Genomic DNA, 23219 nt, shown 5'->3' with positions numbered 1-23219 from the left:
AACAGAATTCAGCTTTTTTTTTTTTTTATTGTGACTATTTCTCTGCATCACTTTATCCAAATAGGATTCACAATGACACAAAGAGGTGAACTCCATGATGACAATCGTGAAACGCAGATCACCAGAGGAGAATTCCATTTCATGCATGTTCTCGTCTTTGGCTGCTGTGGTAAACGACACAGCTTTTATTTCTAAATGTCCAGCTCAATCGATCAGAAAAGGCAGGATTCATCTGCGGCTGTTGGTGCCCGACTTCCTCTTCCCGGTCAGGAGATGTTTGGGTTTGAGGTCAAACACGTGTCGATCGGCTTCTCCCTTCTTTCCTTGACGGTTTATACCTTTCTGAGAGTTTTTCATGATCTTCTTGGCCTTCCTTGCCATCTGAAGGAGAAACAAATCCTTTCAGACTTGTGGGGAAGGAGTAAATATTAAAAGCCGAAGGATGCGATTGTCTCCTACCTTGGCATCGCGTAAACCGGACTTGTCTCGCGGAGGTCGGGAGGCACTCTGGCTGCGGACTTTAGACGTGGGCGGGGCTGAAGGTTCACGCTTACGTTTCCTGGCAACACTGCGGGACTGTCGGGCCTGCTGGGCGTAGTGGCTCTGGAGAGAGACAAAGGCGAAGCTGTGAGGGTCTCACACACACCTGAACAGGAACAAAACGCTCCGCAGCTCCTCTTCCATGACAGGCAACTCCAACGGCAGAAGGTGGACCTACGTTATCGTTGCCCTGCATCTCCAAGCCGAGGTCGCCCATCTGCTTCTCCAGCTTCTTCTTTTCAACCTGGACACGTCAAACACACAAGAATGTCAGACAAACGTGTCGTTATTTAAATCTCAATTTTAAATATTGAAGGTCTGGCTCCATGCGTGTTTAGCTCCTCCCACCTTGGTGGCGGTCCTGGGCATGCGTGGCCCGTGCACGTTCTTCTCTCTGGACTCCATCACGAGGAGCTGCTTCTTCTCACGGATCTGTTTGGCCAAAACGCGGATCTCCTGCATCTCTTCGTCCTCGCTGTCTTCATCAGAGTCGTACTCCCCAGCTCGCTCCTTCAGCTCCTCCTCCTTCTCCAGGTATTCCAGTTTCTACAAAAGATGGCAAAGTTTTCAGAGGCTCTTTGAGGGAACATCAATTCTGATCCAGAAGTTTCCTATTTAAAGAAAAGTAAACCCACCTTCATGATGTCAGGATCAATGTAATCAGCGATGTTGTGGCCCTCCCACACCTCAGGGATCTTATCGTGCTTCTCCTCGTCGTTCATCAGATCCCAGTATTCTAAAAACAAACCGAAGGAGGTCAGACATCGGCCTCCACCGCTACACCACCCTGGTCAATCAAGCGCGTCTTACTCTGCAGATCCAGGATGTAGTCGTCGCCAAGCTCCACCTCCAGATCTCTCTCCTTTACCAAAACAAACGAGGAAACAACCTGTGACACCTGCTGCATCATCTCCTGCCCCATCATCTCCCCATCTCCTGCCCCATCATCTCCTCATCTCCTGCCCCATCATCTCCTCATCTCCTGCCCCATAATTTCCTGCCCATCATCTCATCTCCTGCCCATCATCTCATCTCCTGCCCCATCATCTCCTCATCTCCTGCCCCATCATCTCCCCATCTCCTGCCCCATCATCTCCTCATCTCCTGCCCCATAATTTCCTGCCCCATCATCTCATCTCCTGCCCATCATCTCCTCATCTCCTGCCCATCATCTCCCCATCTCCTGCCCCATCATCTCCTGCCCCATCATCTCCCCATCTCCTGCCCCATCATCTCCTCATCTCCTGCCCCATCATCTCCTGCCCCAGCTCCACATCACCACCAGACGTACCAGTTTGCGTTTGGGTGCATCCACCTCCATTGCTTTTCTGCGCATCAGAGCTCCTTCTGGGATGAACGCCGGCCTCTCCTGGAACATGAGGACCAAATACTTGTAACTCCTTCTGCTTAAACCAACCCAGACCCAGACCCTTCTCTCCACGCGTGTTGATTTAAGAACTAATTAGGCTGTATAATTATGGCTTTAAGCCCCATGTGAGCAGCAGCTTACCTTCTCATCCCGCTTGGCGGGCATGGCCAGGTGGAGTCTGTTGAGAACATCGTGGACCTTCTTGCCTTTCATCTTTGTCTCGACGCGAGTGGCGAGGAGGCGATCGCAGGCCTGACAAACACGGCACGGTCAGCACATGCACGCCAGCACCGCCTGTGGATCCTTCTCTGCCTCACCTCAGTTTTGACCTGCATGACTCCCTCCTCCGTCAGAGTACTCGTCTCAATCACAAGGATCCCTTCAGCGGTGAAATCAGCAAAGATTTTCTGGGGACGGACGTGAGAAGCTGTGAAAATGAACCTGATGACCTTTACAATGTTGTGTCCTCTCCCAACAAACCGAAACATTTAAGCTAAGAGCAAACCAAGGGAGGAGGACCTCTGTGTAGGTTCAGGAGAAAGGCACCATGAGAACTATGACCAATATTTGCCTCCATGGTCAGAGATCTTTGGGTTTTCAGGATTCTGAGCCGAGTTTCAACAAAACTCTAAACTTAATCCCGAACACAGGCCAAACTTTTGCTTCAAAACTTCTGCAGTCACCTGATTTCCTCAGTGATTTAGAAAGAAGCTCCACCCACCTGGTTTTCCTCAGACAGCTCTGTGATCTTCTTCACATCACATTTGTTAGCAACAATGATGAGAGGCTGCAGGAAGGAGTGATTAGCATTTTAGTCACTTTAGCCAATAATCCAAACTCTCTGAATGAGGTGGTGGGTCATGTTGTCCGACCTTGTTGGTGAAGAGGGGTCGGATGCTGTTGAAGAGCTCCAGCTGCTCCTGCAGAGTGTGACCACACTGCTCTGAGACATCCATCACATAAAGAATGGCTGCTCGCAGATGAGCCAGAGCTGTGATGGCCTGCATCTCAATGGTGTTCCTCTCCTCCAGGGGGTGGTCCAGTATTCCAGGGGTGTCCACCACCTGTGGTCCATAAATACAGACAATCCAGAAATTTCCCTTGTGTGACTTAAAGTAGGTGCATCCATGTGGGGACAGGTGTCGAGGACACAGCAGCTACAGGGCAGTAAGAGCTCCAGGAACAGCTGCTGTTATACAGAGCTACAAGCTGACAGAAGCATGTCACGGTGTTCCTGGTTGACTGGAGCTTATGTAGGAGACACTGAGCTCAGATCCGTACCTGCCAGCGGAGGTATCTGTAGTCCATGTGACCCACAAACAGAGACTTAGTGGTGAAAGCGTATGGCTGGACGTCCACATCTGCTCTCGTCACCTGGGGAAGAAAAAAACAGGTTCCGTCACATCGATTAAGTTTCTGTCTCCTCAGAAGTACACAGCTGATCCAGCTTAACAAGGCCAAGAGTCCAGGAAATACCTGATTATCTTTAAATATATTCTGAAGATCATAGAAGTACCTTGTTGATGAAACTGGACTTGCCCACATTTGGGTAACCGCAGAGAAGCAGGGTCCTTGTGTTGGGGTCAATGGTGGGTAAACGGGACAGATGCTGACGCACTGATGGAGACAAGAAGCATGCTGAGTCCAACAAGCATCAGAACCTGCTCATCTGGACCCACATCAATACATAAAGCTCAGAAACCTTGTTCCAGATACTCCAGACTTGACTTCTGTCGTTTCAGGATGGTGCACATGCGCCCTAGAGCCGCTCTCTTCAGCTGTTTACAGCGATACAGGGAATCTCCATACTTCATCAAACGCACGTAGTCTTTAGCAACACTGTTGAGGGGAGACCAGCGGATTTCAGCGACGTCCAACACTGACAGCTTTGACTGCTTTCATTAAACACAACCATTTCTCATCATCTTACTTATCAATCAAGTTCTTGGCGATGTTTATTTGTCCCAGTGCCAACTTATAATGGTCTTTGTCGTACAACACATTCATCAGATCTGCATAGAAGGGATGGATGTCCTGAAATAGACATAGAAATGAGGGATAAGGCCTTCGAGCGGTGTCAAGTAAACAATCACACTTAAAAATAGACTTTGGGAGAAATCGCTTACATCCAGCTTTGGGAAGTCAGTGAGGATCTGCGTCAGTCGGTCGTGGTAGTTTTGCTGAGTGAACTTCACCTTCCGCATGTAAAAATGCCGAATACGGTGGATCTGGTAATGCTTATGCACCACTGTGGGTGTTTTCCTTTGGGTTTTGGATAAAGTGATGTCGATGAAATCCTGCAAGGCACACAGTCAAATACATAAACATTAAATTCAATGTCAATAATTTACCCCCTCCAAATGAATAGGTCTTGTTTAATGTCCTGAAACAGACCCTTTACATTTATACTAAAAATAGCTACAACTTAAAATAAACATATCCAAATGATACTGAGATTATGATTACTATTGGTCTTTGTATAAGTCCACAAAAACACGCACATGGTGAACAAAACACAAAGGCCATCAACAGCTTGATGACAGTTATGTGGCTATTACATGTTATATACAAGATGGTCACCTTAACAATATTTAGCTTCTGGGAACCCTTTCTCCTGTTTTTACTGAACAAATTAATAATTTTGAACTACAACCACGTGTGAATAAAACCATGAAACAGGGACGCCCACAACATTAAAGTCTTTAACTAGTTAGAATTCCTAGTCTCATTTTTCTATCCCATATTCTAAAGTTGAAGCCTGCTGCTCGACACGTGTTTCCTTCCTCCGATGGTTCCTTCGCCTTTCTTAAATATCTTCTCCCCCCAAACTTGACAGATAAACCGGATAAAATAGCTACCAGTCAAAAAAATCAACACGTCTGATAAATCTCACCTTTGCGGTGGGAACCACCATAATCTTCTTAAAATTATAAAGTGCCATTTTGTCACACGGTTCGGTTCGCTGACGGCACGGCCAAAAGGAAAGTTTCTCCTTCCGGCCAAACCGGAAACAGCTCGGAAAGCCCGCGTTTTTCCCGAGCAGCGCCTCTACCGGCCGGACGGCGACACAACAAAGAACACCAAACAATTTCTGAGGTTTTTAGGAAGCCAAAGGAGCACACAGCCAGTTCGATGATGTTTTAAATATTATTATTTCATAATGCTTCGTGGTTGTGCTTACTGATATTTATGTATTTGTAGATTTTGACCATTTCATTAGTCTACCCAAGCAGTCAATGGGCAGGAGGCAGATATCCGATCTAGCCTCAAGTAACACACACACACACACACACAGACACACACACACAAAGTCACACCTGTAGCCTGTTGCAATGTCTATACACTTTAATACAGTATATTTGTCTTCCTGCTTGTGAGGGTGTCATATTCGTGACAGTGGCACCTTTGTGTGCTTCCACCTGATTATATAAGAACGACACTATTGACCTATCGGCTTTTGGTCACATGATGACAACATAATCTTCTATAACAGCTAAGCAAATTCCACAAGAAGAAAAAGTCAACTCCAAGGATGAGAATTCACTATTCACCATTTGTGGCTTCTTACAGAAAACATCAAAATCAGACGTCGACAAATGAGACACAATATAACCACATACATCGCTGAAAGTGATAATAAAATGGATGTAATCGAGGTTTAATTGATCCGCAGCAGCAGTTTGATCGTCGCTCACATTCTTTATCACATTAAGATCCCGTTTCTTGGTTGTTGTTTACATTCTTTCTGATCGAGGGTTCTGAAAGGCGTTCGGAGGCGCCAATATCTTTTTGTTGTGATCACAAACTGACCAATCAATGGCGGCCTCTGTGTCTGGACCACGCCCACAACAGCCGATCACGATGGGGCCGCGTGCGCTCACAGGCACTCATGACCAATCAGGACGCGCTATGAGAGCAGTGTGGGAGCGCGAGGAGGAGGGGCGGGGTCTCAGCCTCTGGAATCAGTACTACACCATAGAGAGGAAAAACGAGAAGAGCTCTCACTCCGGAACCTTTTGCGATCACTCCATATAGACTTATAAACAAAGTTAGGGTTTGGGTAACCTTAAACATATGTCATAACCCCATAATCTTCAATGATATAAAATAACCTGCTTCTTTACTATTGAGATTCAACAACACAACAAAATAATAGAAATATTAAATATGGGGAATTGCTCATACATGGATTTGGTCACTTTTAAAGAAGTTATGGTCTGGCATGGGCGACTTACACAATCTAACCCAACATATCACACAAAACTACATAAACATTACTGGGCAAATTACATAAAGAGCAAATATATTGGGCAGTGGTAGCTCAGTCTGTTGGGAACTAGGCTGAGAAGCGGAAGGTTCATGGTTGGAGTTCCAGAGCAGAAGAAACATGGAAGGTGGTCGTAGGGGAAGGTACCAGAATACCGCCCAGGTGCTTTTGAGCAAGGTGTCGAACTCACAAATGCCCACAGAGGACTCTGCAATGACCTGGTGACACATCCAGGGGTGGACCATAAATAAATAAACCAGCATACATAAGTTATACATTTTTTCCTGTATTTGTTCTTCAATAAACACCTGAAAAAGAATCAAGGAAGTCATTCCCATTGGCCATTGCTGTTCAACCATCTTTCTTTCTTTTTCTGGCAGTTTGACAGAAACTTTTGATTTGCTATATTACATGAAGGATGAAAACATGCCACGATTTGAGCAGGTATTAAGATAAGAAACGTAATATAAGTAGTGTTGGACGTGACCTCGGCCAAGGAGGTCATATGACAGCCATTAGGTTGTCTTAGGTCATATATTTTCCAATATGTGGGAAAATTCCCCGCTTGTTTTTGAATGTGAAGAATGCTCAAAGTCCAACGTCTGGGGAACAAGCTTGTCGCCCCGGTCTGTAGCATAGACGATCTTTGTGCTGCACTCGAAAGGGAAAGGAAACGGCCGCTGACTTCTTCATTCCAAATCATCTCTCATCTTCAGCAGCGATTGAGTGTTTGGTCGCTCGGAAGCGTTCAGATTATTCACGTCTGATCCTCGGGTTTGGAATAACCTTGTTGTTTTCTGACTTTCCGTCACACAGAGCCCACTGTCAAACGAAAGGAATTCACTTCGTGTAGAATTCCAGGCGCCAGATTTATCCACAAAGTTGATAGGCAAGCTAGCTAGCTACCTAGCTAACTATTAGCTAGCTTACTTGCTAACTAGCTTGCAGTGGTGGTCAGTGGAGCTCATTTTGCGGAGTGTTTTTGGGGCATTTTTTGGCTTTTAGCGACACTAGGTCGTGATTTTGTTTACTCTGTAATCTGCCGGATATCTACGTTAAGGTTCAGAACTGTGCGCCGTTCGTTTCAAGCTAGCGTGCTCGATACAACCTGCTAGCTAATACCCTGCGTATTTAACCTGGAAGCCGCCTCAAGGCCTCGTCCAGCACCACCACCATCATCTGATAGCACTGCCAGACTACCGGGATTGTCGTGTGGTGAAAGTTTACAGGTGAGTACGGAACTGGTCTTAAACGACGACTGCCCTCTGGAACAGTTGGTCTAAAAACGCGTAGGTAACTGCTGTCACATCGCTGCGGTTGCTGCGCGCAGTCCGGTTTATTTAGCTCGCTTGCTAACTATTAGCTTGATTCAAAATGATTGGGAGTGGGGGGATCCGTGAAATCACGCCGGAGGTCGCCATCTTTCATTGGATGCTGCTACCAGGCAGCTAACCACGACCAGCTAACTGCTGGTTTGCCACCTGAAGCGTTGAACTTTAAACCACCACTGTTGGCCTGTTGCCATCTGCAGCGCCTCCGTGTGCAGGAACATAGCTGCGGAATCGGACCTATTCGTGCGTGTTTAAGTGTGCGTGTTGCCAACGGTGGGTTGACATGTGAGCTGTGTCAGTTGCTAAATACCCCCGCATTGCGTCTGTGGCCCCATACGAGTCTGTCACCGGGTGTCGGTCGGGTTTAACGTCGCACGTTGTGTGTGATGCTGAACCCGGTCACCCGTGGGAGGATCCCCCCCCACTCCAGAACTCCCAGAAGTGTGGGTCAGACTCCAGCAGAGTCCGTGTTGGGCCGTCGGGACCGCATAGATGGGGGGGAATGACCTGTGTTCTGGGGTGACCCGGACCGGAGACCTGTCCCAGCCTCCGGTCCGGTCCGGCTCCTCTTCACACTCAGGTGAATTCTTCCTTTAAAAGTTGGGCTGCTTGTGTGAACCAGTGGCACCGACCCGTCGTCTCCTAACCGGGCTGAACCGGCGCCCATGGATCCCCAGGAACCCACCTGGCGCCTCCTTCATAGACGTCTCCCACCCGGTGATCAGGCAGCCCGTGTTTACGCTACAGGGACCCTCATTTGGCTTCAAACGGGTCGTCCAGCGCCGGTTCTGGTGCACAGGCGGCGACGGTTGCCGCGGCAGCGTGAGCGACGGCCAGTATGTAGGTCAAAGGTCGGCAGCCGGACAGCCCGTCCATTCTTTTTCTGCTTGGTGTGCAAACGCAGCGCCGGCCCGGATCCGACAACGCGCCCGATTGTTGAGGCGGATTACCGGTGGGGGGGTCCGGACGGTCCGGAGGCCCGTCACCAGGACGCCTGCTCAGGTGGATCCCACAGGCTGTGTCAGATGCTGGCGTGCACAGACGCGTGCACGTCCTGAAGCCAGAGGTTCTGGAGCGCAGCTGCTCCAGAACCAAAACCCGGTCCCGCTTCCAGCGCGTCGCAGCGCTCAGACGCTGGTTCTGCTGCCTCAGCTGTGTTTGGCTCCAGCAGCCTGATCGCGGCCGCTCCGGGTCGGCCCGTTTCATCTCGCACGTGCAACAGCTGTGTGCCAAACGTGCACGCTCACGCCTCTGCCCCCCCCCCCACAGGTCCGCGGCCACGCAGCCACTTCTCCCTGAGGAGCCTAGAAGCAGACGGCTCATGACTTCTGACCAGGACACGAAAGTCGTCGCTGAACCACAGGTGCAGCAGGTGCCAGAGGCCAAAGAGAGCGCTCGCTTGGTGAGTCCGCGCACGTGCCATCAAAGGAGCCGCTCCGTTACCTGCTCTTTGATGTGCAGCTGTATTAAAAGGGGGTGTGGAGATGTGTTGCTGGTGACACCGGCCACGTGCACGAGGTTCTGGGCGGCAGCAGGTAGGAGGGAGGCGGTGGTGGACACTGGCGGGACCCTGCAGCACTGGCACGGCTGTTCACACGTGCACACGTTCAGCCAGGTGAGCGTCGCACCTGCGAGCGTCTCGGGGGGGGGGGGGGACGAGACTCTGCTTCAGACGGTTCCGACCCGGTCTGGCCTGGAAGGCGGCTCCACACAGGAAAGAACCTTCTTACCTTTGGTGTTGGTGCGGAGCAGCACACCCACGTGCACGCCCGTGGGTCCACGTGCACGCCCGTGGGTCCACGTGTCCTGAAGGCTTTCACTCCCTTCTTCATGGGAACCAACGGACACGCCAGGAAATGAGGAAGTGGGCGGAGCTGGCGGGTCGACGCCCAGGCTGCAGTTCCCGTCAGCAGCAGGGTGACCCAGTCCCATCGAATCCATCCCAGTCCCATCGAATCCATCCCAGTCCCATCGAATCCATCCCAGTCCCATCGAATCCATCCCAGTTCCTCCCAGACATCAGCTCTGTCTTGTTGTTCCAGACAACAGGAAGCTTCACGCCGTTAGAGGCGGAGCTAGCCATGGCTCGGGTCAGGGACCGGGGGGGTCCTGAGAGGAGCGCTGGTGCTCCCCTCAGGACCCCCCCGTGCCCCCCCACCCCCCCGTGGCTCCGGTGGTTGGGAGGACGAGCGGTCATCAAGGCTGGAGGTGACGGTGAGGACAGATCACCTGGTTAAAGCCTGCAAATGTCAAGTGCTGCTTGACACATCCGCTGATGTCAGCAGCCGTTTCTATGGCAACCAGCCTGGTCAGGAGTGTGTTTTACATTAGTGCTGAGCTGAATTATTCACTGGGGTGTGTGTGTGTGTGTGTGTGGGGGGGGGCCAGACTCCACCCCACTGATGCTCCAGCATCTTCTCTGGAGCTCTTCGCCTGATGAACCCAACTGTGTATTTAAGCTAATCGGCTGCTTCTCCAACAGCCCCTCCCACCCCTGACCGCCGCCCCTCCCACCTCTGACCGCCGTCCCTCCCACCTCTGACCGCCGTCCCTCCCACCTCTGGCCGCCGCCCCTCCCACCTCTGACCGCCGCCCCTCCCACCTCTGACCGCCGCCCCTCCCACCTCTGACCGCCGCCCCTTCCACCTCTGACCGCCGTCCCTCCCACCTCTGACCGCCGCCCCTCCCACCTCTGACCGCCGCCCCTCCCACCTCTGACCGCCGCCCCTTCCACCTCTGACCGCCGTCCCTCCCACCTCTGACCGCCGTCCCTCCCACCTCTGGCCGCCGCCCCTCCCACCTCTGGCCGCCGTCCCTCCCACCTCTGGCCGCCGCCCCTCCCACCTCTGTGTGTGTGTGTGTGTGTGTGTGTGCTGCTCATGTTTGGAGGGGTTCCTCTCAGGGACCGGAGGAGTGTGTTGATGCTTGATCAGTGCTCAGTATTGAACCTTCTCGGGACGGGTCCACGTGCACGTGACGTGTTCTCGGGACGGGTCCACGTGCACGTGACGTGTTCTCGGGACGGGTCCACGTGCAGGTGACGTGTTCTCGCCCACGTCCACAAACGACCTCCTGCTTGTTTCTCGGCAGGAATCCGTCAAGGTTTCAGAGTTGAACCCCAATGCGAAAGCATGGGCCAATCACATGTTTAGCCTGGACCCCAGCGGGAGCGCCGTCACCCCCTCTGCCCTGCAGCCATGGAAGGAAGGCTGTGACCGTCTGGCAGAACCCGGCCCAGAAGGTACGTGCAGGGCTGGAACGGCAGCCTCTACCTTGAGGGCCACTTGGTTGCCATGGTGACATCAAATCCCCCAGGACGCTGAAACTTCTCCTTTTCATGGTCAGGTTATGAGACGAGTGAGGAGAAGGTCTCCAAGGAGCCTCTGCTAACTGACTTAGATGAGCCCCCCCCAGCACCAGTGACACTGGCTGAGCCGGCCCCCATGGCCTCCATCACCCTGGAGTGCTCCGACCCAGCCTACCCAGAATACCCCGAGTCGGGTCCACCAGCGTGTGCAGGTGGGCTGTTCTGGAGCCGTTTACTTCTGGAGCCGTTTAGCTGTTTAGTTCTGGAGCCGTTAGTTCTGGAGCCGTTATCATGTCAGTCACTGGTTATTTATCCAGGAACTTCCTGGTGGAAGGCAGGATCAGCCACAGAGAGGCTGATCTTGCCCCCACGTGGCTCCATCCGCTCCAGCTCGCCTCCATCTGAATAAAGAACATGATGTTTTCTGCTCATTCATGGTCCTAAACGTCTGCTGTTGTGTGGACAGGCTCTGATCCGCAGCAGGAGAACCCTCAGGAGGACTTGAGGGAGCACCTGAAGAAGACTCTGGAGTTCTGTCTGTCCAGGTCAGTCGTGCCTCCAATATTGGCAGTTCTGGTCACGCTGGTGCACGGGCTTAAATCATGTGAATCAGGGCTTAAATCAGGAGAATCAGGGCTTGAATCAGGGCTTGAATCAGATGAATCAGGGCTTGAATCGGCTTGAATCAGGTGAATCAGGGCTTGAATCGGCTTGAATCAGGGCTTGAATCAGATGAATCAGGGCTTGAATCAGGGCTTAAATCAGGTGAATCAGGGCTTAAATCAGGTGAATCAGGGCTTGAATCAGATGACTCAGGGCTTGAATCAGATGAATCCTCAGGAACTGGAAGAAGAACGTTCATTAAAAACCTGCTTTGTGTCTCAATGTGGATTTGAAAAAGAGATTTATGGATAAAGTGACGCTGATCAGTGAAGGATGAGAACATCAGACGAGGTCACTTCCTGTCTGACCCTGTCTGACCCTGTCTGACCCCGTCTGACCCCGTGTGTCTCCCGTGTCCCCAGGGAGAACCTGGCCAGTGACATGTACCTCATCTCCCAGATGGACAGCGACCAGTATGTGCCAATCGTGACTGTGGCCAACCTGGATCACGTCAAGAAGCTCAGCACAGACGTGGACCTGATCGTGGACATTTTACGCTGTGAGTGAGGACGTCCTCTCACATCTGTCTACGGGGCTGTGTGCACGCACGTGCACGTGCGCTCCACGCTGCATCCTCTCATTCGCTTGAATCCAACTGGTGCTCGGGTTCAGTGAGAGAAGGAAGGAACCAAGCTACATCTTTGTAGGACCTCCGTCCAACCGTCCCTCTGTCCCTCCCTCCCTCCGTCCAACCGTCCCTCTATCCAACCGTCCCTCTGTCCAACCGTCCCTCTGTCCCTCCCTCCCTCTATCCAACCGTCCCTCTATCCAACCGTCCCTCTGTCCAACCGTCCCTCTGTCCCTCCCTCCCTCTATCCAACCGTCCCTCTATCCAACCGTCCCTCTGTCCAACCGTCCCTCTGTCCCTCCCTCCCTCTATCCAACCGTCCCTCTGTCCAACCGTCCCTCTGTCCCTCCCTCCCTCTATCCAACCGTCCCTCTGTCCAACCGTCCCTCTGTCCCTCCCTCCCTCTATCCAACCGTCCCTCTATCCAACCGTCCCTCTGTCCCTCCCTCCCTCTATCCAACCGTCCCTCTATCCAACCGTCCCTTTGTCCCTCCCTCCCTCCCTCTGTCCAACCGTCCCTCTGTCCCTCCCTCCCTCCCTCTATCCAACCGTCCCTCTGTCCCTCCCTCTGTCCCTCCCTCCCTCTGTCCAACTGTCCCTCCCTCCCTCCGTCCCTCTGTCCCTCCCTCCCTCTATCCAACCGTCCCTCTGTCCCTCCCTCCCTCCGTCCAACCGTCCCTCTGTCCCTCCCTCCCTCTGTCCAACCGTCCCCCTGTCCCTCCCTCCCTCTGTCCCTCCCTCCCTCCGTCCAACCGTCCCCCTGTCCCTCCCTCCCTCTGTCCCTCCCTCCCTCCCTCCCTCCCTCCCTCTATCCAACCCTCCCTCTGTCCCTCCCTCCCTCCCTCTATCCAACCGTCCCTCTGTCCCTCCCTCCCTCTGTCCAACCGTCCCCCTGTCCCTCCCTCCCTCCCTCTATCCAACCCTCCCTCTGTCCCTCCCTCCCTCCCTCCCTCCCTCTATCCAACCGTCCCTCTGTCCCTCCCTCCCTCTGTCCAACCGTCCCCCTGTCCCTCCCTCCCTCCCTCTATCCACCCTCCCTCTGTCCCTCCCTCCCTCCCTCCCCTCCCTCTATCCAACCGTCCCTCTGTCCCTCCCTCCCTCTGTCCAACCGTCCCCCTGTCCCTCCCTCCCTCCCTCCCTCTATCCAACCCTCCCTCTGTCCCTCCCTCCCTCCCTCCCTCCCTCTATCCAACCCTCCCTCTGTCCCTCCCTCCCTCCCTCTATCCAACCCTCCCTCTGTCCCTCCCTCCCTCCCTCTGTCCAACCGTCCCCCTGTCCCTCCCTCCCTCCCTCCCTCTATCCAACCCTCCCTCTGTCCCTCCCTCCCTCCCTCCCTCCCTCCCTCTATCCAACCGTCCCTCTGTCCCTCCCTCCCTCTGTCCAACCGTCCCCCTGTCCCTCCCTCCCTCCCTCTATCCAACCCTCCCTCTGTCCCTCCCTCCCTCCCTCCCTCCCTCTATCCAACCGTCCCTCTGTCCCTCCCTCCCTCTGTCCAACCGTCCCCCTGTCCCTCCCTCCCTCCCTCCCTCTATCCAACCCTCCCTCTGTCCCTCCCTCCCTCCCTCTGTCCAACCGTCCCTCTGTCCAACCGTCCCCCTGTCCCTCTGTGACCACCTTTCCCTTTAGGTTTCTTTAGTCTCTCTTGCAGCAGGCCAGATGTTGCTCAGGAGCACCGGCCTTTATTCACTAACGCTCTCCTTCTTTTCTCCAGCTCTGCCGCTGGTGCAGGTGGATGAGAAGGGGGAGAAGGTGCGACCCAATCAGAACCGCTGCATCGTGATCCTCAGAGAGGTTCCTGAGAGCACGCCCGTGGAGGTGAGCAACTGGAGAGTGTTTGCTCCAAGAGTTGGTTCAACCTGGTCCGGTGGTCTGAGGGTCCGGTGGTCTGAGGGGGTCTAAGGGTCCGATGGTCTGAGGGTCCGATGGTCTGAGGGTCCGATGGTCTGAGGGGGTCTGAGGGGGTCCGATGGTCTGAGGGGGTCTAAGGGTCTGATGGTCTGAGGGGGTCTGAGGGTCCGGTGGTCTGAGGGTCCGATGGTCTGAGGGGGTCCGATGGTCTGAGGGGGTCTAAGGGTCCGATGGTCTGAGGGGGTCTGAGGGTCCGGTGGTCTGAGGGTCCGATGGTCTGAGGGGGTCTGAGGGTCTGAGGGGGTCCGATGGTCTGAGGGGGTCTGAGGGTCCGGTGGTCTGAGGGTGTCTGAGGGTCTGAGGGTGTCTGAGGGTCTGAGGGGGTCCGATGGTCTGAGGGGGTCTGAGGGTCTGAGGGGGTCCGATGGTCTGAGGGGGTCTGAGGGTCCGATGGTCTGAGGGGGTCTGATGGGGTCTGAGGGGGTCTAATGTGGTCTAAGGGTCCGATGGTCTGAGGGGGTCTGAGGGTCTGAGGGGGTCCGATGGTCTGATGGTCTGAGGGGGTCTAAGGGTCTGAGGGTCCGATGGTCTGAGGGGGTCTAAGGGTCCGATGGTCTGAGGGTCTGAGGGGGTCTAAGGGTCCGAGGGTCCGATGGTCTGAGGGGTCTGAGGGTCCAAACGGATCAACTGCTCTGACTTTCTGCTGACCTGCTAACTGGTTTGCTCTGGTTTTTGGTTTCCTTTGCAGGAAGTGGAGGCACTTTTTAAAGGGAACAACTTACCTAAATTTGTCAACTGTGAATTTGCCTACAATGACAACTGGTTCATCACCTTTGAATCAGAAGCAGACGCGCAGCAGGTAAGAACCCGACACTTTAGCACCTCCTTCTGGTTCCCTGTGGTCTTCACTCCGCTGGTTTCTGGGTTGCTCAAAGGCTTATCAGTACCTGCGCGAGGAGCTCAAGACCTTCCAAGGGAAGCCCATCAAGGTAGGGCCGGTTCCTGGCTGCAGCATGGTTGCCTGAGGAGCTTCAGCTCACTGGGTGTCCTTCTACCCCAGGCCAGGATCAAGGCCAAGGCCATCGCCATCAACACCTTCATGCCAAAGAACGGGTACCGCCCGGTGGAGGTGAACCCGTACGCCCAGCAGCGCTACACGTCCTACTACATCCCGCCCGTGTACAGCCCGCAGCAGCAGTTCCCCCTGTACAGCCTCATCACGCCGCAGGCCTGGTCGGCCACACACAGCTTCATCGACCCCACGCTGGTGCGAGAGTCCTGGACGGCGGAACCGTCTGGGTTCTGTAGATCTTGGGGTTCTGGTTGCCTTCTGCCCTCTAAAAGCCTTGTCCTCCCCCCAGGTGGCGCCCTTCCACAACAACCAGTTCATCAACGGGTTCACGTCACACAGCTTCAAACCAGCCACGTCCCCCCTGGCGGTGCGGCACTACTCCCCCAGGAACAGGTGGCGCCCCCCCCCCCCCCCCCGTGGTCTCTCCAGCCCCCCGGGGAACTTTAACGTTCAGTGATCTTCTGTGCCCCCCTTCTCCCCCCAGGAAACCCCACCTGAGGCCGTCCCTCCCCACGGCCGACCGCAGCGCCGCCCTCCTGGACAGTCCCGCCCTCTTTCCGAGCTTCCCCAGCGAGCGGCTCAACGGCGTCCGAGGCAGCCCCCCCACGCGGCTCCCCAGCAGCCAGCCCAGAACCAGGATGCCCCCCGGCACCGCCTTCCCACGCAGGGACACGGTCGGCACGGGGCGGGTGGCGGAGCCCACGGCCGGCGACTACTCTCTGGGCGCCGGGCGAGGAAGGTAGGGCGTCGGGACCGGTTCTGATTGGAACCAGAACCAGAACACGTCCACATTGGTGGTTTCTGAATCGAGTGTCCTAAAGCAGGAATGTTTGTTCCTACAGGAAAAAGAGGGAGGAGAAGTTCACTGTGAGTACCGGAGTGTTTCAGAATGAGCTGAGGGAACCTGGAGGAGTCTTCAGGGCGCTGTTTGTTTTCTTCTGTGTCTCCATGTGGAGCAGAGGCCGACCCCCCTGTCGCCGCCCCCCCCTCCCAAACCCCCGTCTCCCAGTTTCGAGCTGGGTCTGTCCAGCTTCCCCCCCCCTGCCAGGAGCAGCTGGCCAGCTGAAGCCCGACGAGGCCTTTGATAACCGGCTGGGCGGCGCCGTTGCCGTAGGAACCTTGAAGGAACGGGTATGGCCAGATTCCACAGCACCATCGTGTCCTGTCCTCTCGTCCCCATCCTGTCCTCCTGTCCTCTCTCATCCCCATCGTGTCCTCCTGTCCTCTCTCACCACTATCGTGTCCTCCTATCCTCTCTCGTCCCATCATGTCCTCCTGTCCTCTCTCACCACTATCGTGTCCTCCTGTCCTCTCTCACCACTATCGTGTCCTCCTGTCCTCTCTCGTCCCCATCATGTCCTCTCTCGTCCCCATCCTGTCCTCCTGTCCTCTCTCGTCCCCATCATGTCCTCTCTCGTCCCCATCCTGTCCTCCTGTCCTCCTGTCCTCCTGTCCTCTCTCGTCCCCATCATGTCCTCTCTCGTCCCCATCCTGTCCTCCTGTCCTCTCGTCCCCATCCTGTCCTCCTGTCCTCTCTCGTCCCCATCCTGTCCTCCTGTCCTCTCTCGCCACTATCGTGTCCTCCTGTCCTCTCGTCCCCATCATGTCCTCCTGTCCTCTCTCAGCAGAATGTCAGTCCAGACGTGGTGCCTGGAGGAACTCCCTCTCTGATCCCCAAAGAGCCTCTTCGGTCCTCTGCATCTTCTCAGCCTCTGAGCTTCCAGTCCTCGCCCACCAGCCCGTCCTCGTCCTCGTCCCCGTCAGGCGGCGGCCCAACGCTCAGCCCCGCCCCCTCCCTGCCAGCAGCGTAAGAGCCCGACAGAACTTGAGTCCAGTTGGTGCCGTTGTGGTTCGGCTGGTGTAAACGCGCTGTAACGAGAGCGTCAGGCAGCAGTGTGATGTCTCCCTGCTTCCTCCCTCCCTCCCTCCCATTCGACCTTTGACCTTTGACCTCTCTAAAGCTCTAAATGTTGCAGCTTTTGTGATGGGCAGCTTCTCTCATCTCAGGGACGCCACGGTAACGGAGCCCAAGCAGAAGGAGGTGCCCCTGTCGGTGGAGAGGGTTCCTGGGACTCTGTCCATCGCAAGCAAGTCGGTGCAGGTCAACGGTGCTGCTACGGTCAGTCGAGACCTTTGCTGCTCCGCCTCGGTCCGTTGGCGGCGCCCCCTGGGGGGCCGCGAGGGTGGGGCGGGCTTTAACGTGCTGTTGGCTTTCCTTTGGCAGGAGTTGAGGAAACCCTCCTACGCTGAGATCTGCCAGCGGGTGAAGGAGGCGCAAACATCACAGCCCCCGGCCCCCACCAAGGAAGCCAGAGCGGCCTGCACTGCCCCCGCAGGAGAGGAGAGGAAGTGCCCCCCCGAAGCCTCCAACCCAGCCGGGGAGGCCAAGACCAGAGAGACACACCCCTCTTCATCCAAACCCAGCCTGGCCCCCTTGGGTAGACCTCCGCGGGACGCCCGGAGGCCAGCTGGGCGGTGGGCCTCTCCGCCCCCCCCCCCACCCAGGGAAAAGCTCCAGCAAGGACCCGCACACCCCCCCCAAGTCTCCCCAGTAGGAGGCCCGCGCTCCTCTGGGCGTCCCAACAAGGACAACGTCAGGGGCGCTCAGGGGGGCGGCGAGCAGCTCCCAGCAGACGGAGAGGAGCTTCCTTTAGGATCAGGGCTTGAGGACCACGCGCACCTTCTCGTGCACGTCGAGCACCTTCTCGTGCACGTAGAGCCTTTCGTCTTATCTATTTATTTTCTTTTACGTTGCAGTTTTCTCATTTCCTCTTTTGTTTAGAGTGTCGGCCTGTACATCCCATCACTGACACAGGGACACGTGTGTGTGTGTGTGTGTGTGTGTGTGTGTGTGTGTGTGTGAAGCAGCAGACTCATCTGGATGTTGAGCTCTGCTGTGCACGTTTGTGTAGCTCGACTCTGGGCCGGAGCTGGTGTGTGTCTGTGTGTGTGTCTGTGTGTGTGTCTGTGTCTGTGTGTGTGTGTGTGTGTGTGTGTCTGTGTGTTTCCGTCTTCTGGACGTGGACGAGCTGTTTTTCCTGATCACAGTTGCTAACTCTGCTAACCAGCTAGCGCTGCTCCACAGCTGTTCTGGCGTCAGACACGAGGAGCCTCGGCACCAAAACGAATGAGACGTGATGGATGTGGAACTTTTCCTTCTGGTTGAATGAATGGGGGGGGGGCAGGGTGTGTGTGTGTGGGGGGGGCTGCTTCTGCCATCCTTTAGTTTGGGTCTGAACTCTCTCGTCCTCTTCACATCTGGGCTAAAACTGGGCCCCTGAAGAAGCGCCGCTGTTCTCTAACGCTAAGGCTAATGCTAATGCTAATGCTAGCTCCCTGGGCAACTACGCCGTGGACTGGAAACGGGAGGTTTGAGATGAGGTTCTGTGCCTCAGGCCCGGTTCTGGTTCTCTCCTCTGTTACGGTGCTAAACATGAAGCCTAGAATCCGTCACTACGTCTGGGAGTCCACATGAAGGAGCAGGAAATGAGCCACCAGGAAGAGGTTCTCCAGAACCCCCATCCTGACCTTTTCCACTGGTTGGCCCCCCTGACCCGACCGAAGGGGGCGCTGTTGTCCCAGTCTGGCTGTGGGCGTGCTGGTGTTGAGGGTGCTGACAGTGGCGCTCGAGTTCTGTCTGAGGCGGACCACGGCCCTCTGAGGGGTTCTGAGTCGGGTCCTGACCGGGGGGGTTCCCAGGATGTGGTTGGCCTGAACTGGACTCTGTCTACTGTAGCAGCCACGTTGGACGGAACATTCCCGAGGACAGGAGAGCGCCGCCCTGCACCGGAACCGCTGCCCCACCCCCACCTTTGGCTAAAGTCTTCCTTCAACACAAAGCATTGTGGGTAATCCCACCATCAGAGTCCAGGAGACGGTTCCTCTGCTCGTAGCTGCTTCACTGTTGGGCCCCAACATTTTAGGTTGGCTTCATAAATACGTGTGTGTGTGGAGACACACACACACACACACACACATATATATATATATATATATATACACATATATATAAATACAGATGAGTATATATTTTGGATTTCTCTTTGTTGAAGGACTGAGATGCACTTGGTTGAGTCTATTTTTGGGTGGACATGGGACCAGAGGAGCTCCGTATCCACGTATTTATGGCCGTTTATTCCCTGAGACATAGAGTTACGTTTTCTATTCAGGCAGAAGGAAGACGCCACGTCTCCATAGATGAGAAGGTTTCACGACGTCCATCCAGTGTTTGAAAAACTTGAATTTTATTTAAACTTGAACAATGACTTTGCCTTAACTTTTCTACCAGACGAGCGTCGAGTGTTTGTTTCCAGAGGGAAACTCCCAATGTTGGTGACGGGTGGGAATGTCCCCTCGTCCCCAGTGTCCCCTCAGCCCGGGTGTCCCCTCAACCTGGGTGTCCCCAGTGTCCCCTCAGCCCGGGTGTCCCCTCAACCTCGGTGTCCCCAGTGTCCCCTCAGCCCGGGTGTCCCCAGTGTCCCGGGTGTCCCCTCGTCCCCAGTGTCCCCTCAGCCCGGGTGTCACCTCGTCCCCAGTGTCCCCTCAGCCCGGGTGTCCCCAGTGTCCCGGGTGTCCCCTCAGCCCAGGTGTCACCTTGTCCCGGGTGTCACCTCGTCCCCAGTGTCCCCTCAGCCCGGGTGTCCCCAGTGTCCCGGGCGTCCCCAGTCCTACGAGTCTGTCCCCCTCTCCTGCTCTTGGTTGACTCGTCCCTGTTGTGTGTTTGCTGTTGTGGGGCCAAACAAAGCCTGTAAATGCAAAAGTGGCTAAAGTGTATAAATCTGTGGCGCTTGTACAGTTGTAAATACTCAGAATCTATCGGAGGTACTGACGACGTGTCCATCATGTGGGACCGTCCATGTTGCTGAGCTGGACGGAGGAACACGAGCGCTTTTTACTTTCTTCCTGCTGACGGGCTCTTCAGGGTGTGTGTGTGTGTGTGTGTGTGTGTGTGTGTGTGTGTGTTCACATCCGTCTGCACTCGTTGAACGAGCCTGTGGCGCCGACGGCTGCGTGTCCACCGATGTCCTTCAGGCTCCACGTTGCCCCCCCCCCACACACACACACACACCCCCCTGATGTGTGTGTGAGGATCTGGACTGGACCTGTGGCAGCAGGAGCTCCTGGTGGTTCTGGGAGCTGCAGCCACCATCTTCCCTCCTTCACGTGCGGAACCATCCGGATGAGCTGACGGGTGAATGTCTGGACTCGTTTTTCAGTTCGTTTCTCTTCCTGTCCGCTCCTTTCATCACTTCCTGTCCGCTCCTTTCATCACTTCCTGTCCGCTCCTTTCATCACTTCCTGTCCAGAGAACTAAATGTACAAACTGATTTTCCCGGGACTGTTTTTGGGGCCTGGAACACAGGCGATCTGTGGTGTTCCCGACCTTCTCGGGCTGCTTGAGGAGCCTGTCCAGAACTTTGCGGACAGTTTTCCGACGGGATGGAGCTCTGCCCCGGTGCCGCTGAACTGGTCTCGGTCCACTTGTACATAGCTGAGAAGGTGGAGGGCTGGGCGCCGCTGACTGGACCGGCAGCCCCCCCCCCCCCCCGACTATCTGCATGTGTTCGGTAGGGGGCGGAGGGTCCTCGGTCCCCCTCCTGTTTCACCGTGCACGGGCACGTGCACGCGGGGCCGTTTTTGAGGAACTTTGCATGAAGCGTCACGGTTCATATCAGCCCGCCGTTGCCTCGGCTCGCACTTCCTGTTCAACCATTCTGACGGTGCCATTCTGTTTCCTTTTTCTTTCTCATTGTTGCATCTCAACCTGATGTGGGACCCCCCCCCCCCCCCAACCCCCCCTCAAAGATTCTACCGACCGATGGGAACGATATCAACTCACTGTGGTTTCTTCGACTCCCCGCGCTCCTCTAACGCTGTGGACAATCGATGACTCCGAGCTTCTGGGGTTTGGACCCATAACTTTGCCTAACGACACCTTTAACGATGCCAGACGGACGTTGTGGAATAGGGCTCATTTCTATTGTTTGCTTTTTTTGGTTGTGTTTTTTCGGGGGGGCTGTTCTTCCTGCAAGACTGGAATCAAGCGTACACGTGGGCGATAGTTGAGTTACTGTGTCATGATGTAAAACTGTCTAATTTGGAGAAGAAATGTAGCTAACTGAAAAAATAAAGATTTAGGCACTGTTGATGACTTAACGGCCTCCATCAGTCTAATTAGCACAGATTCATCCTGAGACGTCTCAGCACTGAAGAATAAAGTAAAACTAATTTAACAACCTGAGGTTCTTCATCATTTCCTTAGACTTCAGGTTAAAGGTCAAAGGTTAAAGGGCTGAGGTCCATCCTGCCCCTGCTGTGGTGGGGACGAGGGGACGACGGTGTCCTGTCCTACTGACGGCAGGGCGGCGGCACAAGGTGCAGATGTGAGATGGAGGAAGAGGAAGAGGAGGGCGAGAAGATCTTCGCTCAGCCGGAGGAGCTTCGGATCCCCTCGCTGGAGGAGAGCGATGACGAGCGGTTCTGGAGCGGTTCTGCAGCGGTTCTGGAGCGGTTCTGCAGCGGTTCTGCATCGACAGGCTTTGGTCTCATTCAGTGTTTCTGGCTTTTGCAGACAAGATGGCAGCCGAGATGTTTTCAGTGTGTAAGATCTGTCATATTTACATGATTTACAAATCAAAGCCGATGTTCTGCTTGTGTTTTTCCGTGAAGATTTAAAAAGGTTTAAATCCAAAGGACACGTTTTCCACAAATGTAAAGAATTTTAAACCTGCCTTCTGTCGAATGTGTGATACAAAACTAATGAAGTAAAAATAAAAAATCACACACTTTGGTAGATTTCTTTATAGATTTAGTCAATTTTTGTTATGTTAAAACGGCCCCAATTAATGAAACAAATGTTCAGCCTGTTGTAGTGACGGCAACACGCCACAAGGTGGCGGTGTTACCGCAGAGGAGGGCGTTATAACAAATAAGACCCCAAAATAACCCAACAAACCAACATGGTTCTGATTAAACGCATCAGAGTTGGTGCCGACGCTGACGTTGATCTGTGATGATCAACCTGAACTAAAATGTGCAACAACTATTCTGACGCAGGACCCGAACAGGCCACACGTCGGCGTGTTGCAGCGCCCCCTGGCGGCCCAGCATCGGCGGGGGGGAAAGGTTGTTGCCATTCTGGAACTAATCATGTCCTTTATTCCTGCTGGATAAAGACCGAAATAAAACAACTCTAATTCGATCTAGCGGAAACATGTTGGTGAATAATTCCCTGTGCACGAAGTCAAATATCCTTAACAGGCGCAATACCGGTGAATGCCTTCAAAATAAAAGCACAGTCGCGGTTTCTGCAGAAGTTTACAGCTCTGACCTGTTGACATGTTCAACGTTTCCTTGAAATGAGCTAATCAATAGGGAAATTAACTTCAGACCTATTCTAAATTTAGATCATTTGAAATATCAGAATAAATTTGTTTCCCCACCAGTTTTGGGAAACACAGAATATACTGTGAAGCGTTTTAGAACGAAAATGTCTTAAAACCTGCTACATTAAAACTGACAATAGTCAGGTCTGTATTAGATTATACAGCAGGTTACAATAAAATGGTGAAGCAGAGATCATTTACATTAGAGGAAATTTGACCTCAGTGCCTCATAAACTGATCAGTAATATTAAAGGGAACACGTCTCTCAAATTAAAATCCTCTCTTTTTGCAGTTATGTGACGAACTACACAAATAGATCTTTTTATTTCTTTTTAGTCGAAGTTTTGTGTTAGTAACAAAAGTCAAATCTTTTGTAAAAAAAATAAAAAAATATATATATATAATGACCAACATCACTGTGGATTTGATAAAAATGTTCACAGGAGAATATTTTATGAAAGTAAGATTATTTCAATGATGGGGAAATCCCGCACACCAACAAAATAAAACAAAACAACAACAAAAAGACGCATCTACATAACTGCGAAGCAAACAAAAGATTTGGAGCTCTTATTTTCCGGGTCCACCACCGGAAGTGCTCCTGCTCTGTCTGCGCCAGCTTGCTGGTTGTTTTGCGGCGGTCTCACAGCGCCGCTGCCGCACACGGTGCGACACACACGGACAGTTGGACCGACTTTGGATTTTTGGGGATTTGGGGAAACGCCTGGACAGGAAAAAGACGGACAAACAGTCGGGAAACAGAGATTTAAGTGCTTTTCTAGCGGCGGAATGGCCGACCGGGACCCGGCGTCGCTTCCTGCGGAGGTGCGAGCCAAACTGGCCGAGCTGGAGCTGGAGTTATCCGAGGG

The 23219-nt window shown here is 53.8% G+C and overlaps 3 protein-coding genes across 3 annotated transcripts in view; 2 read left to right on the top strand and 1 right to left on the bottom strand.

The window, feature by feature from the left end:
* Positions 1 to 7: 7 nt before the first annotated feature.
* gtpbp4 (GTP binding protein 4) lies at positions 8 to 4850 on the bottom strand. Its single transcript, XM_003976174.3, has 17 exons — positions 4803 to 4850; positions 4036 to 4206; positions 3840 to 3943; positions 3612 to 3748; positions 3426 to 3526; positions 3191 to 3283; positions 2782 to 2973; positions 2631 to 2696; positions 2227 to 2316; positions 2051 to 2161; positions 1832 to 1909; positions 1351 to 1402; positions 1176 to 1276; positions 889 to 1086; positions 719 to 784; positions 460 to 603; positions 8 to 381 (listed from the first exon to the last, which is right to left on the bottom strand). The coding sequence occupies exons 1-17, from the start codon at positions 4848 to 4850 to the stop codon at positions 229 to 231; spliced, it is 1905 nt and encodes a 634-aa protein (XP_003976223.1). The 3' UTR covers positions 8 to 228.
* A 1978-nt stretch (positions 4851 to 6828) lies between these two features.
* Positions 6829 to 21198, top strand: larp4b (La ribonucleoprotein 4B). The gene is given in 18 exon segments (XM_029831609.1): positions 6829 to 7405; positions 8777 to 8909; positions 10598 to 10748; positions 10853 to 11026; positions 11281 to 11359; positions 11840 to 11976; positions 13757 to 13860; positions 14642 to 14752; positions 14829 to 14882; positions 14954 to 15160; positions 15255 to 15358; positions 15450 to 15704; positions 15787 to 15832; positions 15922 to 15999; positions 16001 to 16096; positions 16594 to 16718; positions 16973 to 17084; positions 17190 to 21198. Coding segments are annotated over 17 exon segments (2472 nt in total). The 5' UTR covers positions 6829 to 7405; positions 8777 to 8828; the 3' UTR covers positions 17748 to 21198.
* Positions 21199 to 22947: 1749 nt separating this feature from the next.
* LOC101063024 (disco-interacting protein 2 homolog C) overlaps positions 22948 to 23219 on the top strand; it is a 58019-nt gene continuing 57747 nt past the window's right edge. The window contains exon 1 of the mRNA XM_029831079.1: positions 22948 to 23217. Within this exon, the coding sequence (XP_029686939.1) occupies positions 23140 to 23217 (78 nt within the window). The 5' untranslated portion in view covers positions 22948 to 23139. The remainder of the gene's footprint in view (positions 23218 to 23219) is intronic.

The sequence above is a fragment of the Takifugu rubripes genome, chromosome 22, assembly GCF_901000725.2.
Source record: "Takifugu rubripes chromosome 22, fTakRub1.2, whole genome shotgun sequence".
Classification (NCBI taxonomy): domain Eukaryota; kingdom Metazoa; phylum Chordata; class Actinopteri; order Tetraodontiformes; family Tetraodontidae; genus Takifugu; species Takifugu rubripes.
The sequence above is the reverse complement of the archived record's forward strand: the minus strand, read 5'-3'. Positions and strand labels throughout refer to the sequence as shown.

Excerpts from the sequence above, each read along its gene's own strand:
- gtpbp4 (XM_003976174.3), bottom strand. The coding sequence starts at position 4,850 with ATGGCACTTTATAATTTTAAGAAGATTATGGTGGTTCCCACCGCAAAG. Across the intron at positions 3,284-3,425 it reads AGTCCAGTTTCATCAACAAG|GTGACGAGAGCAGATGTGGA; the intron begins GTACTTCTATGA and ends TTTCTTCCCCAG. Across the intron at positions 2,974-3,190 it reads ACAGATACCTCCGCTGGCAG|GTGGTGGACACCCCTGGAAT; the intron begins GTACGGATCTGA and ends TATGGACCACAG.